At 31.6% G+C, this 12,357-nt stretch overlaps 1 protein-coding gene across 2 annotated transcripts; it reads right to left on the reverse strand.

The window, feature by feature from the left end:
* Positions 1 to 5,239: 5,239 nt before the first annotated feature.
* Positions 5,240 to 7,335, reverse strand: LOC132067933 (expansin-A15-like). Of its 2 annotated transcripts, XM_059461344.1 has the most exons (4): positions 7,026 to 7,335; positions 6,638 to 6,950; positions 5,778 to 6,118; positions 5,240 to 5,716 (listed from the first exon to the last, which is right to left on the reverse strand). In XM_059461344.1, the coding sequence occupies exons 1-3, from the start codon at positions 7,186 to 7,188 to the stop codon at positions 5,812 to 5,814; spliced, it is 783 nt and encodes a 260-aa protein (XP_059317327.1). In that variant the 5' UTR covers positions 7,189 to 7,335; the 3' UTR covers positions 5,240 to 5,716; positions 5,778 to 5,811. The 2 variants fall into 2 exon arrangements, with proteins under 2 accessions (XP_059317327.1, XP_059317326.1); XM_059461343.1 differs by lacking the exon at positions 5,240 to 5,716 and having other exon boundaries at positions 5,722 to 6,118; positions 7,026 to 7,333.
* Between the last annotated feature and the right edge of the window lie 5,022 nt (positions 7,336 to 12,357).

Raw genomic sequence — 12,357 nt, forward strand, 5'->3', positions numbered from 1 at the left:
TTAGTATTCGAACAACTCGGAAAAAAGTGAATAATTTTTAGGAATTTTTACTCATTGTTAGGGCCTAATTATTAATATTAACTATTCTTTTATTTAATTATATTTAGTAGCTAATTAATTTTTCTAAATTACAAATGGTAGCAATATAAAAAAATACATACCCAAACACATATATCTTTCTTTTTCTCAATCACTACTCATTTCGGATTTTTCATTTCTCAAAAAAAAGCTAAAAATCTTTCTTCCCTTCTCTCAACCACCACCACCATGGCCCTCTCTCTTCTCCCTCTCCCTCTGTGCTCACCCCTCTCTCTCTCCGCCGCCCATCTCTCTCTTCTCCGTCTCCCTCTGTGCTCACCCCTCTCTCTCTCTTTTCACTCTGCAGATCTGGCCGTGTGCATTGTTGATGGCGGCGGTGATGGATTGATTTTGAGATGGCGACAGAGAAGATGACGTAAGGTGAGAGATTAGGGTTTTGTTGGTGATGGAAAGATTAGGATTTTTTGGTGGTGGTGGTGTCTCAGATTTGGGTTTTTGGTGGTGGTAGTGGTGTCTCAGATTAGGATTTTGGTGGTGTTGGAGAGATTAGGGTTTTTTGGTGGTGGTAGTGTCTCAGATCTGGCCATGTGTATTTGTTAAAAGCCAAATATAAATACATTCAAAAATCTATATCTTACAAATACACTGTTTTTGAATGTATTTGTCTTTGTATTTTTGAGTGCATTTTTTAGTGTATTTTGTTAATAGCCAAACACATTATTTTTTTGAATGTATTTGTCATGTATTTAAATTTTTTGGTCTTGTATCTGAATGTATATGTTGAAATCCATTCAAATACACGAAAATTTGAATATATTTGGCTTCATAGTAGTTGGAATGTACACAATGTATTTGAAATACATCAAAAAAAGCCACTGAAATACATCAAAAAAAAAAATCAGTAAAATACATCAAAAAAATCACTAAAATACATTAAAAAAAAAAGACACGGAAATACATTATGGCAAAAAAAAAAAAAAATCACTGAAATACAACAACAAAAAAAAAATCACTAAAATACATCAAAAAAAATATTAATATCTAATTTAATAGCTCCACCGTTAAAGGCTAAAATCAAGGATCTTTTTTTTTTTTTTTTTATCTTGTTCTCATATATTTATTTAAAAAATACACGCGAAAACATAAACTATTTTGCCAAAATATAGCTACAAATGGTAATATTTAAAAGGGTAGGCTGAAATGGTAGGAGAAGTTATAATAAGGTAGTCGTTTGAAAATTTTCACAATTTTTTATGGCTGGCTAAAAAATAAAAAAAGTGAAAAAAAATTTCAAAAAAAAGTAAATAATTTTTATGGCCAAACGCTCACTTAAGAGTGCGGATGATTTTGAAATTAACATTCAAATTTATAATAGTCCTAAAGGGCAAAAAAAAAAAAAGGCCTTTAGAAGAGAAGAGTAAAAAGAGCGCATAAATGGGATATTTGAGTCACGAGGCGCAAAACACGAGAAGAGAAAAAGAGGAAGAAGAAGGTTTGACTAGTCATTGTCAGCCTTTTCTGGGCAGCCAGCATGGGTTCTCCCGCCTGCTCTTCTTCCACTTTCAAAATTTTACTACTATAAGGAGTCGTTTGGCATGCAGCAGAGGCGGAATCACAAATTTGGCGAAGAGTGTGCAAATTTTTGTCTCAGTTGTATTAAGAAGTCGTTTGGACATAATTTCATCTTATGAGATGAAATCATGAGATAAAATCATATTTGGACAAGCAATTTGAATTTCTTAAGTTGCAGTTTTTTTTTTTATAAATATAAAAAACCCACAAGTTGTGAAAATCATCAAATTTTCTCAATTCTTATACAATCTTACCAAATGAGTAAATCATAGTTTATAATAAAATTAATACGCTACTAGAAGGCCTTTCTAAAAAATACAACATTAATTGATCAAACTTCAGTTCAATAAAAAGGAAAATTTAACATGAATAGTAATGTAACTACTCTTTAATATAATCCTCCCACATGACAAATATGATAGGTAAATATATTTTACCAACTTGCAGATTAATATTTAATACAAATGGTTAGTAAACACGATTGGTAAATATATCTACCAACATATGAGTCTTTTTCTACAAAATATAAATGTATGGGTCAAATTTTACATTTATATTTTTTGAAATCATGCCTTTTCGGATGATTTGGGATTTCATCTCATGAGATGAAATCGCATGTCCAAACGCCTACTAAGGGTGTACAAAATCAAATATATATTCATAATTGCTAACATTTAACCTCTGTATATGGTGTAATTTTCATGCAAAAGGTGTGCAGCGGAACACCTTTTGCCTCAGGTGGCTCCGCTTATAGTATGCCAGATAAGATGGGATATACCAGAATTAACTTTGGGATTAATTTAAACTCTATTCCGTAGAAGATATGAACTTATCCCAGAGTACAAATGAAGTTCAAATTTAACTGTGGGATATCTCAACTTATCCCATTAGACTTGAGATTATTTTATCTCTCCTCCCATATGGAATAAATTAGGTTCATGATTATAATTATGATATAATCTAGTCCACATATCAAACAAGGTAGGGTTCGTTTGGAATGGGTATGGGATAAAAATTTCGTGGGATAAAATGTGAAATATTTTATTTCGTATTTAATTGGTATAATAAGAGATAACATTCTTATAGGACGTACTTAAATAGTGAAATACCCTTATTTATATTCTTTCTGTCCCAAAAAGATTGACACTTTTCGTTTTTCGAGAGTTAAACTTTTTAACTTTAACCATGTGTCAGATCATAAAATTTTTAAATTTTTTGAAATAAAAGTTATATATTTAGAAACCAGGTAAAAAGTACTATAAGTCACCATAATTAATAATTTAAAATGTTTAAAGACATTTGAAAAAATTACGATTAAAGAACAACTCGTTTGACTCTCGAAAAGCGAAAAGTGCCAATCTTTTTGGGACAGAACGAGTATATCCCTCTTACCAAACAACAGCATAGGAGTATCCTCCCTCCATTCCTAACTTTGACCATATTTGATTAAAAATAAAAGATTTAAAAAAAATTGTCATGTGAAACAAAATTTAAAATTTTAGAAATTATTTAATTAGGAATAAAATAAGAAGTTTAAAGATAAACAACAACAACATACCAGTTGATCCCACATGAGTGTGTGGTCCGGAAGGGAACCTTAAATGTACTGTGCACCTTCCCCCACCAAAAAGGGAGGTTATTTCCGAAAGAACCTCGGCTCAAAAGAAAACAAGAAAACAAGGGGAAAAAAGTCAAATACCGACAAACAAATCAAAGCAATGCAAAAATGAGAAAAAACAAGGGCAAAGAAGTCATGATAAAACAGCATGAAGAGACAAGATAAACAATTTTTAAAATATAAAAAGACGTATCTTCTTTACAAAGATTAAAAAAATGTCACATAAATTGAGACATATGGAGTATTAATTTCTAGGAGAATTGACAAAATGGTTTTTTATATTTGGGTAAGTTCAAAATGGTCTCTTAAATATAATACTGGGCAATTTTGGTTCTTTAACTTTGTCAGAGGTATGTATTCTTGGTAACCCTCGAAATATTTAACAAACTTTAATTGTTAGCTTTTATGAGAATTGTGGGAAAAAAATTCATGAAAAACACCAGGAAACTTCTGTCAAACATAGAAAATGCAATATCAAAAATTGCACCGAACAAAAGAAAAAAGATAGAAAGTAACAGAAAATGCACCTCAGAAAGTTGCACTAAACTCCAAAAAAAAAAAAAAAATAGAAACTGTATCTCTACATATGAGTTCTATGTTGAATTCTCTTTTCACCGTGCTTGTTGAATATACCAATCATATTTTGTTAAACATTTGACGGTGATCAAAGCTACCCTGTGAAATATATTTAAAAGATTGTTTTGAAGTTTGAACCCTAGCTGACGGACCTTTTCTCTATTTTCACAATTTTCTACTGCTAAGTAAAACATATCCCAACAACCGTAGCTGAACAGCTGTGGGCTCGTAGGTTAAGTTTGATTTTCTTAAGGATTGGTCATAAATTTTTTGTATGTATAACAGTTTTCGAGTTTATGAGAATTGATAAATCTTATGGGGTGGGTGGGGGGGGGGAAAGAGGCGCATGAAGCATTATAATTTGGGGTTCAATTAAATCTCAAACTTTCAATGCGGTGTACAAATTTATATGTAAAATTTTACTAAATTTATAATAAATAGTAGATATGAACCCATAACTTTAGAAATATAACTGTTCAATGCTAAAAAATTTAAAAGGTTGAACCCCAAAAGTTTAAATCTTAGATCCGCCTCTAGGGCCTGGGGAGGGTGAATAATCTTATTTTTTTAGGAAAATATTTGACTAACTAAAGTATGAAAAATTTAAAAATACTTTTAAGCATGTAAGCTTTCGAGAGTAGGTAGATACGCATTTACTGCTTCCGATTTTATGTAATAAATGCACTGATTTTTACACTTACTGACTTAGAATTAATAAACCAGAAAAGCTATGGAATTTCCCTGAATGTTTGCTTGCGTGAATTAATACAACAGCTGTTCTTTAAGATTGCTATTATCAGAATGGAAAGACATCTACCCTAACAAAGTGAAGTTTCCAGGAAAGTCCCAACAATTTGTGAGACCTTCCAAAGACTTCAATTAAATGTCCTCTACGTAAGAGTATGATAATGGTTAAAACTTTATACAAAGTTAACATCTGCCGCACAAAAAATCAGTAAAAAATAAGAGATGGTAATGTTAGTTAAATAAAGCTAAACTCATCTTTTTATTTGTGGAAGGACGATGTACTTCACAAGCATAGAATCTTCTTTGCAAAACCTTTGACTGAGACAGGAATCTCATTCACGCAAGCTGAAATATTGGAACAATATCATCCACCTTTTACTTTGTGTCCCCTCTGGATTTTCATCCTTTTTTATTTTTTTATTTTGCAAGACTCATTGTTAATCCTCCATTTTTACATAAATCTTAGGCATTTAATAAGAGATGGTTTATTATCAAAATTATTCACAAAGTTAGGCAGATGGCAGCTGCTTTTTAAATTTGGCTGGCTACTTTCAATGCTTTATAAACACTATGTAGTAGTTTGTGGCCTGTATCAAATAGTACAACATCTTGAAGACAATAGTACAAAAGTTAAAGAAATTAAAAAGACAAAATACACAAAGGAAAAGAGAGAAAAAGATACAAAAGTTCAATACATAAGCATCATCTTCTTGAATCATTACTAGTTAAATGGATCTTTACACATAAGTCTCACACAAAACCAGGTCCATCTCCAGCTATAGGCTGAAGCATTGAAAATAAAATAGTTGCCAAAAGATAACCCTCTACCAACTGCGGGTGGTAAAAGTCCACCACTGCTTTCCACTTCTGCCCTTCACAGAAGGAAAAATTACAAAATAACCCCAAAAACAAAATAAAAGAGTCATAAAATGAGTGGCCTCAAGAATTAGGGTCCCAAAAAAAGGACAATTTTAAAATATGTCCTTTTCATTTTTAACCCTCAAGGCCATCCCTAGAACCCCCAAGATAGACATACACTCCTATATACTCTATTTGAGTACACCATTCTATACTAATAGTCACAATACTAATACTAGTGACCAATTCAGTATGCATAATAATACTAGTAATAACACTAAAATTCTTAAACCCCATTTAACTAAACTCAGTATGCATAATAATACTAGTAATAACACTAAAATTCTTAAACCTCATTTAACTAAACTATTAAATGCTTGAGCAGCCAAACTTTTTTTTTCTCAGCGGAATTGAGCTCCAGTGTATGTCTGTCCAAAAGACCAGTGAGCAGGAGCAACATTGTATGAGATCAAACTGCGCCCATCACCTGTGGTAACCTTAAATGAGAGTGTTTGGCCATTAAGGTTGTTGTTGCTTTGCCAGTTTTGTCCCCAGTTTCTTGACATTGGCTGCCAACCAGTTCTTGATCCTTTAACAGCCACAGAATGAACATCACCACCACCACCAACATTTGTTACTAGTACAAGGTTGAAGTATGAGTGTCCATTGATTGTGAACCTGATTCCTCCCCTTCTTCTGCAGGGTACCCTGTAGTTTTTGGACAAAAGATTGGTCATAATATATACTTATATGGTGATAACATTTCTAATAGAGACTAAAAGTGTTAAACTTTTGACAAACTTAAAGGACCAAAACTGTTTAGTGCATACTTAAAGGACCATTTTAACCTACCCTCAAAACATAAGGGACCATTTTGTGATTTTCTACATCTTCTGCTATTCTAAGTAATACCAAAACCAAGCAAAAAGTAAAAGCTAAATAATACCATTGCAAAGAGCCAAAAGGGAAACTTCCAATAGTAAAGTTTACACCATTGTCAATAGGGGACCACACATGTGGTTTCACCTTTTTTGCATGCAGAGTAAATTGAGGTCATTTTAAAGGAACCAATGAGAAATTTCAAACCTTTGGCTAAGCAATTTAGACACGTCTAAGGTACCTTACATTTGAGGGTAAATTGACTCATGTTGTGAAAAGACAAAACTCTCCTTGACACTCTTTAAGGTATTACTAACATATTACACCAAGAATTTAACAAAAGCATACCTTCTGTAAGCAACAGGGACAATTCCAGCTTTATAATGAGCAATGTGTTCGTAAATAGGCTGAGAGAGGTCAAAATGGTGAAGTGGGGGGTTACACCAGCCCCCTGCATTATTAGGTAAGGCATTGTTTGGTGGGCAAAAATTGGTAGCTGTGACCACAATGGAACCAGGCAAACACCCTTGCCTGTCATTTACACACTTCAACTCAAAACAAGAACCACAGCTCAACCCATTGTTGAACAGAGCTGTACTTAATGCTGCAGTATTTGTACCATAACCTTGACTATAAAGATTCCCATATCCACATGCACCACCTGTTTGAAAAAATCAAGAATCAGCACAAACGTTAAACCTAAATTTACTCAAAAATCAAAAATTTTGCTGCTTACCCATTGTTCCAGAGGCATCACCACCACCATAAAAAGTAGCATGAGCATTAATCCAACCTCCTCCACCATTCCCATAAACAGATGACACCATTGCAAGAAAACCAACAAAGAAAATCCCTAAATAAGCCATGTTTCCTGCATAAAGATTACAACTTTTTAGCATTTTCTAAGGTATACACTTTCAAGAAATGTTAACAAATCTTGAAAATTGTGTTTTTTTATTTTAAAGAAAGAGAGAAAAAGAAGAAAGACTGTTACTTTGAAATTTTGAATGGTGAGCCTTGACTAGTGAAGCAGAGAGCTAACAAGAATGTGACTAAGCAAAAATGGGAGTTAGGTGTAGAAAATTGGGAGGGATTTGGAGGGATATAAATAGGAATGTTAAGAGTGTTTGGGGGGGCTTGGCCTTTAAGCTTGTGCTACAGTTTTTTTTTTTTTTTTTTCTGCTTATGCTACAGTTATACAACTGACTGACACTTTTTTCAGGCTGCTGAGGGGACCAAAAACTGCCCTAGATAGGAACTATTAATTAATACTTCATCTGTCCCAAAAAAATGATCTTTCTTTCTTTTTTAGTCTGTCTTTAAAAAATTATCTCTTTTTTATATTTAGAAAAAATTTAACTTTATAAGATAATTTATAACCATACAAATATCTAAGGCTTATTTTGGACCATATTTCAAAAGTCTTCCTTTATTTCTTAAATTTTGTGTCAAGTTAAAAGAGCATAACCTTTTAGGGACAGAGGGAGTATGAATTTGGTGTTAATTTTTTGAGTTTTTGATGGTGGGTATTGAAGGTAAAAAAAAAAAGAAGTTTTGGGCCTAGACAAAAACAAGTTTTATGGGCTGAAACCGCGTAAAGTTTGTAGGCTTGTGCTATTTCGTAATAAGACCAAAATTGCCAAAATCCAAGTGGGGTCTTCTGTTTTTTTATCTGTTGGTTAAAACTTAAAAATAAAATATATTTTTTTGCTACTTGTCTACTTGGACAGTTCCTTCTTTCATTATGTAAAACTAGAAATTACTAAGCATAAAAGGAAGACTAGAATTAAACCAATTAATTCATGTTTCTCTCTTGCATGTTGACTATACATTGAAATTTTTGTTTTGTATTTTTAGTTGAAGTTACTTTTAGACAATCGCACCTTGTTTTTCTTTGAATTAAACCTCGTGCATTGTTTAATTTTTATTTATTTGTCACTGTTATAGAACCATGGTTTTTTGAATTTTAAGCTAATGATAATTATGTTACTTAAAAATCAGTTACAGGTAACGTTTTACATTGAACGTGTGGTAACCTGTTGTGATCAATCAAATTGCATTGATTGTGTGAACATTTTTTACATTGTCATTGTACTAAATTTTATTTGAGTTCAATTGCACCATAAACATATTCTTGAACCAAGTTCAATAGAGATTTTTCTCTGGTTAGTAGATCATTAAAGAAAACTTGATGGAATTTCACTGGTACTTGTGAAACTATAAGAAAAATTCAAGTGAATGAATATAACAACAACAATAAAATGATGGCAAAATAAAAAAAAGGTTCAACCTTCTAGGTTTTGTCCATACAATTTGCTACTAACAACTTTAATCAGAATAAGTGCGGCATCTGCTACAAACACTGTAATTTAAATACTCTCTTTGTTTTAAAAATAGAATAGAATAAATTACTGTCATTAGCACCTGTTCTTTTCAGTGGTTCTGCCGTTTATAGTAATAAGTAGAAGTGAGTGAATTGAATACGAGATCTTCTTTGGTAGCAGAATTTAATTGAAATGACTCACTTAAAACATATTCAAAAGTAGTGCTCGGAAATTCAAATTATTAGTTTAATGCTTCTCCCCCATTAAATAGCAGTTTATGACTTTATGTGATAGCTGCAAAGTACATCTAACCTCCCTACCTACTCAATTAATAGTAGTGAAATACACAGCATGGTCTAACACTTTTTTATTATAAAGCTTGTAAAGATACAATGTAATGAATCGGTTTACAAACACGTCTTCTATTAATTCAACAATGAAAAGAAATTGCAACTCAAGTCAATATATGTAAACTTTCGGCAAATACTTACATTGGAAATTGAAAATACTAGGATAGATAGAATGGATGAGAAGCTTAGACTAAGAATGGAGATGAGAGAAATCAGACATTTTACTCGACAATTTGCATAACCCCAAATTGCACAAACAATGCATTATTTATCACCCTGAATCTCAAACATAACCACTTAATATGATATTGGGTTGCTTCTGCCGAGGCTCTTATGCAATATTTTCGGTGACCCATTTGTTAATATTGGTTCGGGCCATTCATAAAATACAATTATGAAGCTAAATCTCAAATTTGACATATATTTAGAAATAATTTAGTTTTAAACTTTTTATTTTACAGAGATGATTCATTGTCACATAAATGTCTATGATTTGTTTTACACAACAAATTTAAAAGTCTTTGTTATGTATTAAACTTTGTATCCTGTCAAATGTTTTCAAGTAATATCAGACGGAAGAATCATTAATTTGACAGATAATTTTGGCTACTTAATTTTTCAAATATGTGGTACATTTTGGGATTTTGCGACACGTGAATCGAAGATCAAGATCTTCTAGATTTTTCAAACATGTCGTGATCTCTTTATTTATTCAATTTCTATGAAGTTGGTTGAAATATTAAAAGTGGATCAACTACTACGAAAACGAGAATTCATGGTGTGATCCCATTTTATTAGATGGTTTGCAGAGTTTTTATACACTTGCACAAATAAGCTAGTTCCAAGTATTGTGAATCTTGTGTATGTAATAAAATTGTTAACAGTCACTCTAATCATATGAACCATATTTTTTTGTTGGTATTATGTACCATTAAATTGTCAATATAATCGTACTATTAAATTGTTGATTCAATCATGGTTAAAAGGTCGATCAATAATTTGAATTCTTGGCACTACGACTTGAATATGATCAGTGATCCAAATTTGCGACACTATGATTTGAATTGTGAAGTCTTGTCTATTAACTTCTTTTTTGTAAGAAAAAAGGTTGCTTCTTTGATCTGTTTCCCGTATAACTATTCATACATTAAACTTTTGAATTTATAAAAAAAAAAATGAAGTAATTTAATTATTTATGCAGGCTTGCTTGAGGTTGATGTGAGATTGTTATTTAAAAGTGTAGTACATGGTTAAGAAATTTTCTATCAAGTCCTATAATTCATTCTCTTATAAATTGAATTGACATATTATAATTTATCCTTTTTATTTCTTTTTCTTTCTTTGTTGGATGATAAGATCGATCACACAAATACCGAAACATTTTCAATGAATTGCACTTTTCAAGTTGAGGAAAGATTATGACCTCAGAAAATTTACAAAATACAGTACAATATAAGATAATAAAACTATAAGGATGTGTTTGTCTTGTTTAGGATGAAAATGTAATTTCAAAGATTGAAATATTAAGGAAGGAAGGTGGCTTTCGTGAACTCTGGTTCCCCTGCAAATTGCTGTAGTTGAAAATGACAAGTTGAAAGTTGAAGGTGCAGCAATGGAGGAAAAAAATTGCACATGCACTCTATTTGTCTTCTTTCTCCCTCTTTCCAAAATTCCATTTGGAATTCTCTTTTTGCTTTATTGTTTTCTTCCACCACATACCAGGTTAAAGAATCCTATATAAACAAAAAATAAAAGTTAGGTGTAGGAAGGGTGATTTTTTATACATTATAAAAGGTTTTTTTTAATGCAAAAGTTAGAAACATGTGATTAAAGTATATTAGTTATTGTTAGAAATGAAGTAAATTAATTCTGTTTTCTTTGAAAAGCCGTTGATTGTTTTGTACACTTAATGGGAATACGATGTGTTTCTAATAGTACTTACTAAAATCGCATTAAATTATAATTAAGAAATGGAGACAATACTATATTAAACACATTTAGAAGACCATTATACAAAAACAAGTAAAAAATTCTAGAAAACAAAGCAATGGGAAATAAGATGTACGGTATATTTTTTTGAATGAGAGTAGATATGAGGACTTTGAGTTTCTTTTTTCTTTCTGGTTTTTTTCCATTGAGAACAAGAAAATGATAAAACTGGTCCCTTGTGTTTAAGAGTAGGTTTAGTAGCCCCTTAAATATAAATTTGAGTAGTTTGATCTTTTAAGTTTGTCAAAAAGTGATCACTTGTAGTTTCAATCAAATATTTAACAAACTTTGTATGTTAAATTTGAGGGGAATTATGAAGAAAAAAAGCATTTAGCAGAGATTCACATTTAGAGGTGTAGTTTTGCAGTTTCTACCATTTTTGATATCTAGTATAACTTTTTACGTTGTGACAGCTAGGATTGGATGAGACTTTTTTGGTGTTTCATGTTACATCTTTTCTTTCATAGTTCTCTCAAGTTTAACAAATACGTATTAAAGTAAAAAGAAGCGTCGGTCTGTGTAAAACAACATGTATGCGTGAGATCAAGGAAAAAGCGGATACAAGTATTTGAAAGAAACTAAAAGTATTTGAGAGAAATTAAAAGTACTCACTTTTAGCGGACTTAAAAGATCAGAACTATTCAAGAGTTTTTTTAAGAGACTATTTTGAACTTTCTCTCAAACATACCACTTTTGTCATTCTGAATAAATTGTGGGTTGTGTGTGAGAAATATGGATCAATCGGTAAAAATAATTATTCACCAATGGGTAAAAGGTTATCCTATCGACGTGGATAAGGGAATTATATCCCTTCTCGATCCAATCCCGAGTTAAAACAAACAACTACGTTATAAATTATTTACGGGAAAAAGTCGCATTATTTTCTAATTTCCAACCCCAAAATCAACAAACAAATATTAAATGATCCCAAGCAAGTCATTTCTATGAAATGTTAACTTGAAGTTAAGACCTTTAATGCAATTAAAGTTTTGGTCCAACTAGTCTCTTGGGTCCGAAATTCACTAACGTGACTAATTTGCATTCACGCTGGATATGATCCATTTAAGAGAGAATCCACGCACTATCGGAGATTTCTCTCTTACCATGGAACATAAGTGACCTAATAAGGTATTTATTGAAATTAATTATCTTTCAAATTCATGGAACATCAGCTAAACAAAGACATAACAACAATAATTCAAGCAATTTCATAGTTGATAAAGAATTGTTGACATTGATTGTCAAATTAGGTTATCTATCGCACATACAAAATAAACATCGCGAAGAAAAATATGCAGTCGATTTAAATTCTCTTCCTTCAAAAAAGTGTTCACAATTCACTCATTAAGATCACTATTATAACTTTTTCACGCCCCTCTACTAATTAGAGGTACACTACATTGAT

Source organism: Lycium ferocissimum, chromosome 8 (assembly GCF_029784015.1).
Source record: "Lycium ferocissimum isolate CSIRO_LF1 chromosome 8, AGI_CSIRO_Lferr_CH_V1, whole genome shotgun sequence".
Lineage (NCBI taxonomy): Eukaryota > Viridiplantae > Streptophyta > Magnoliopsida > Solanales > Solanaceae > Lycium > Lycium ferocissimum.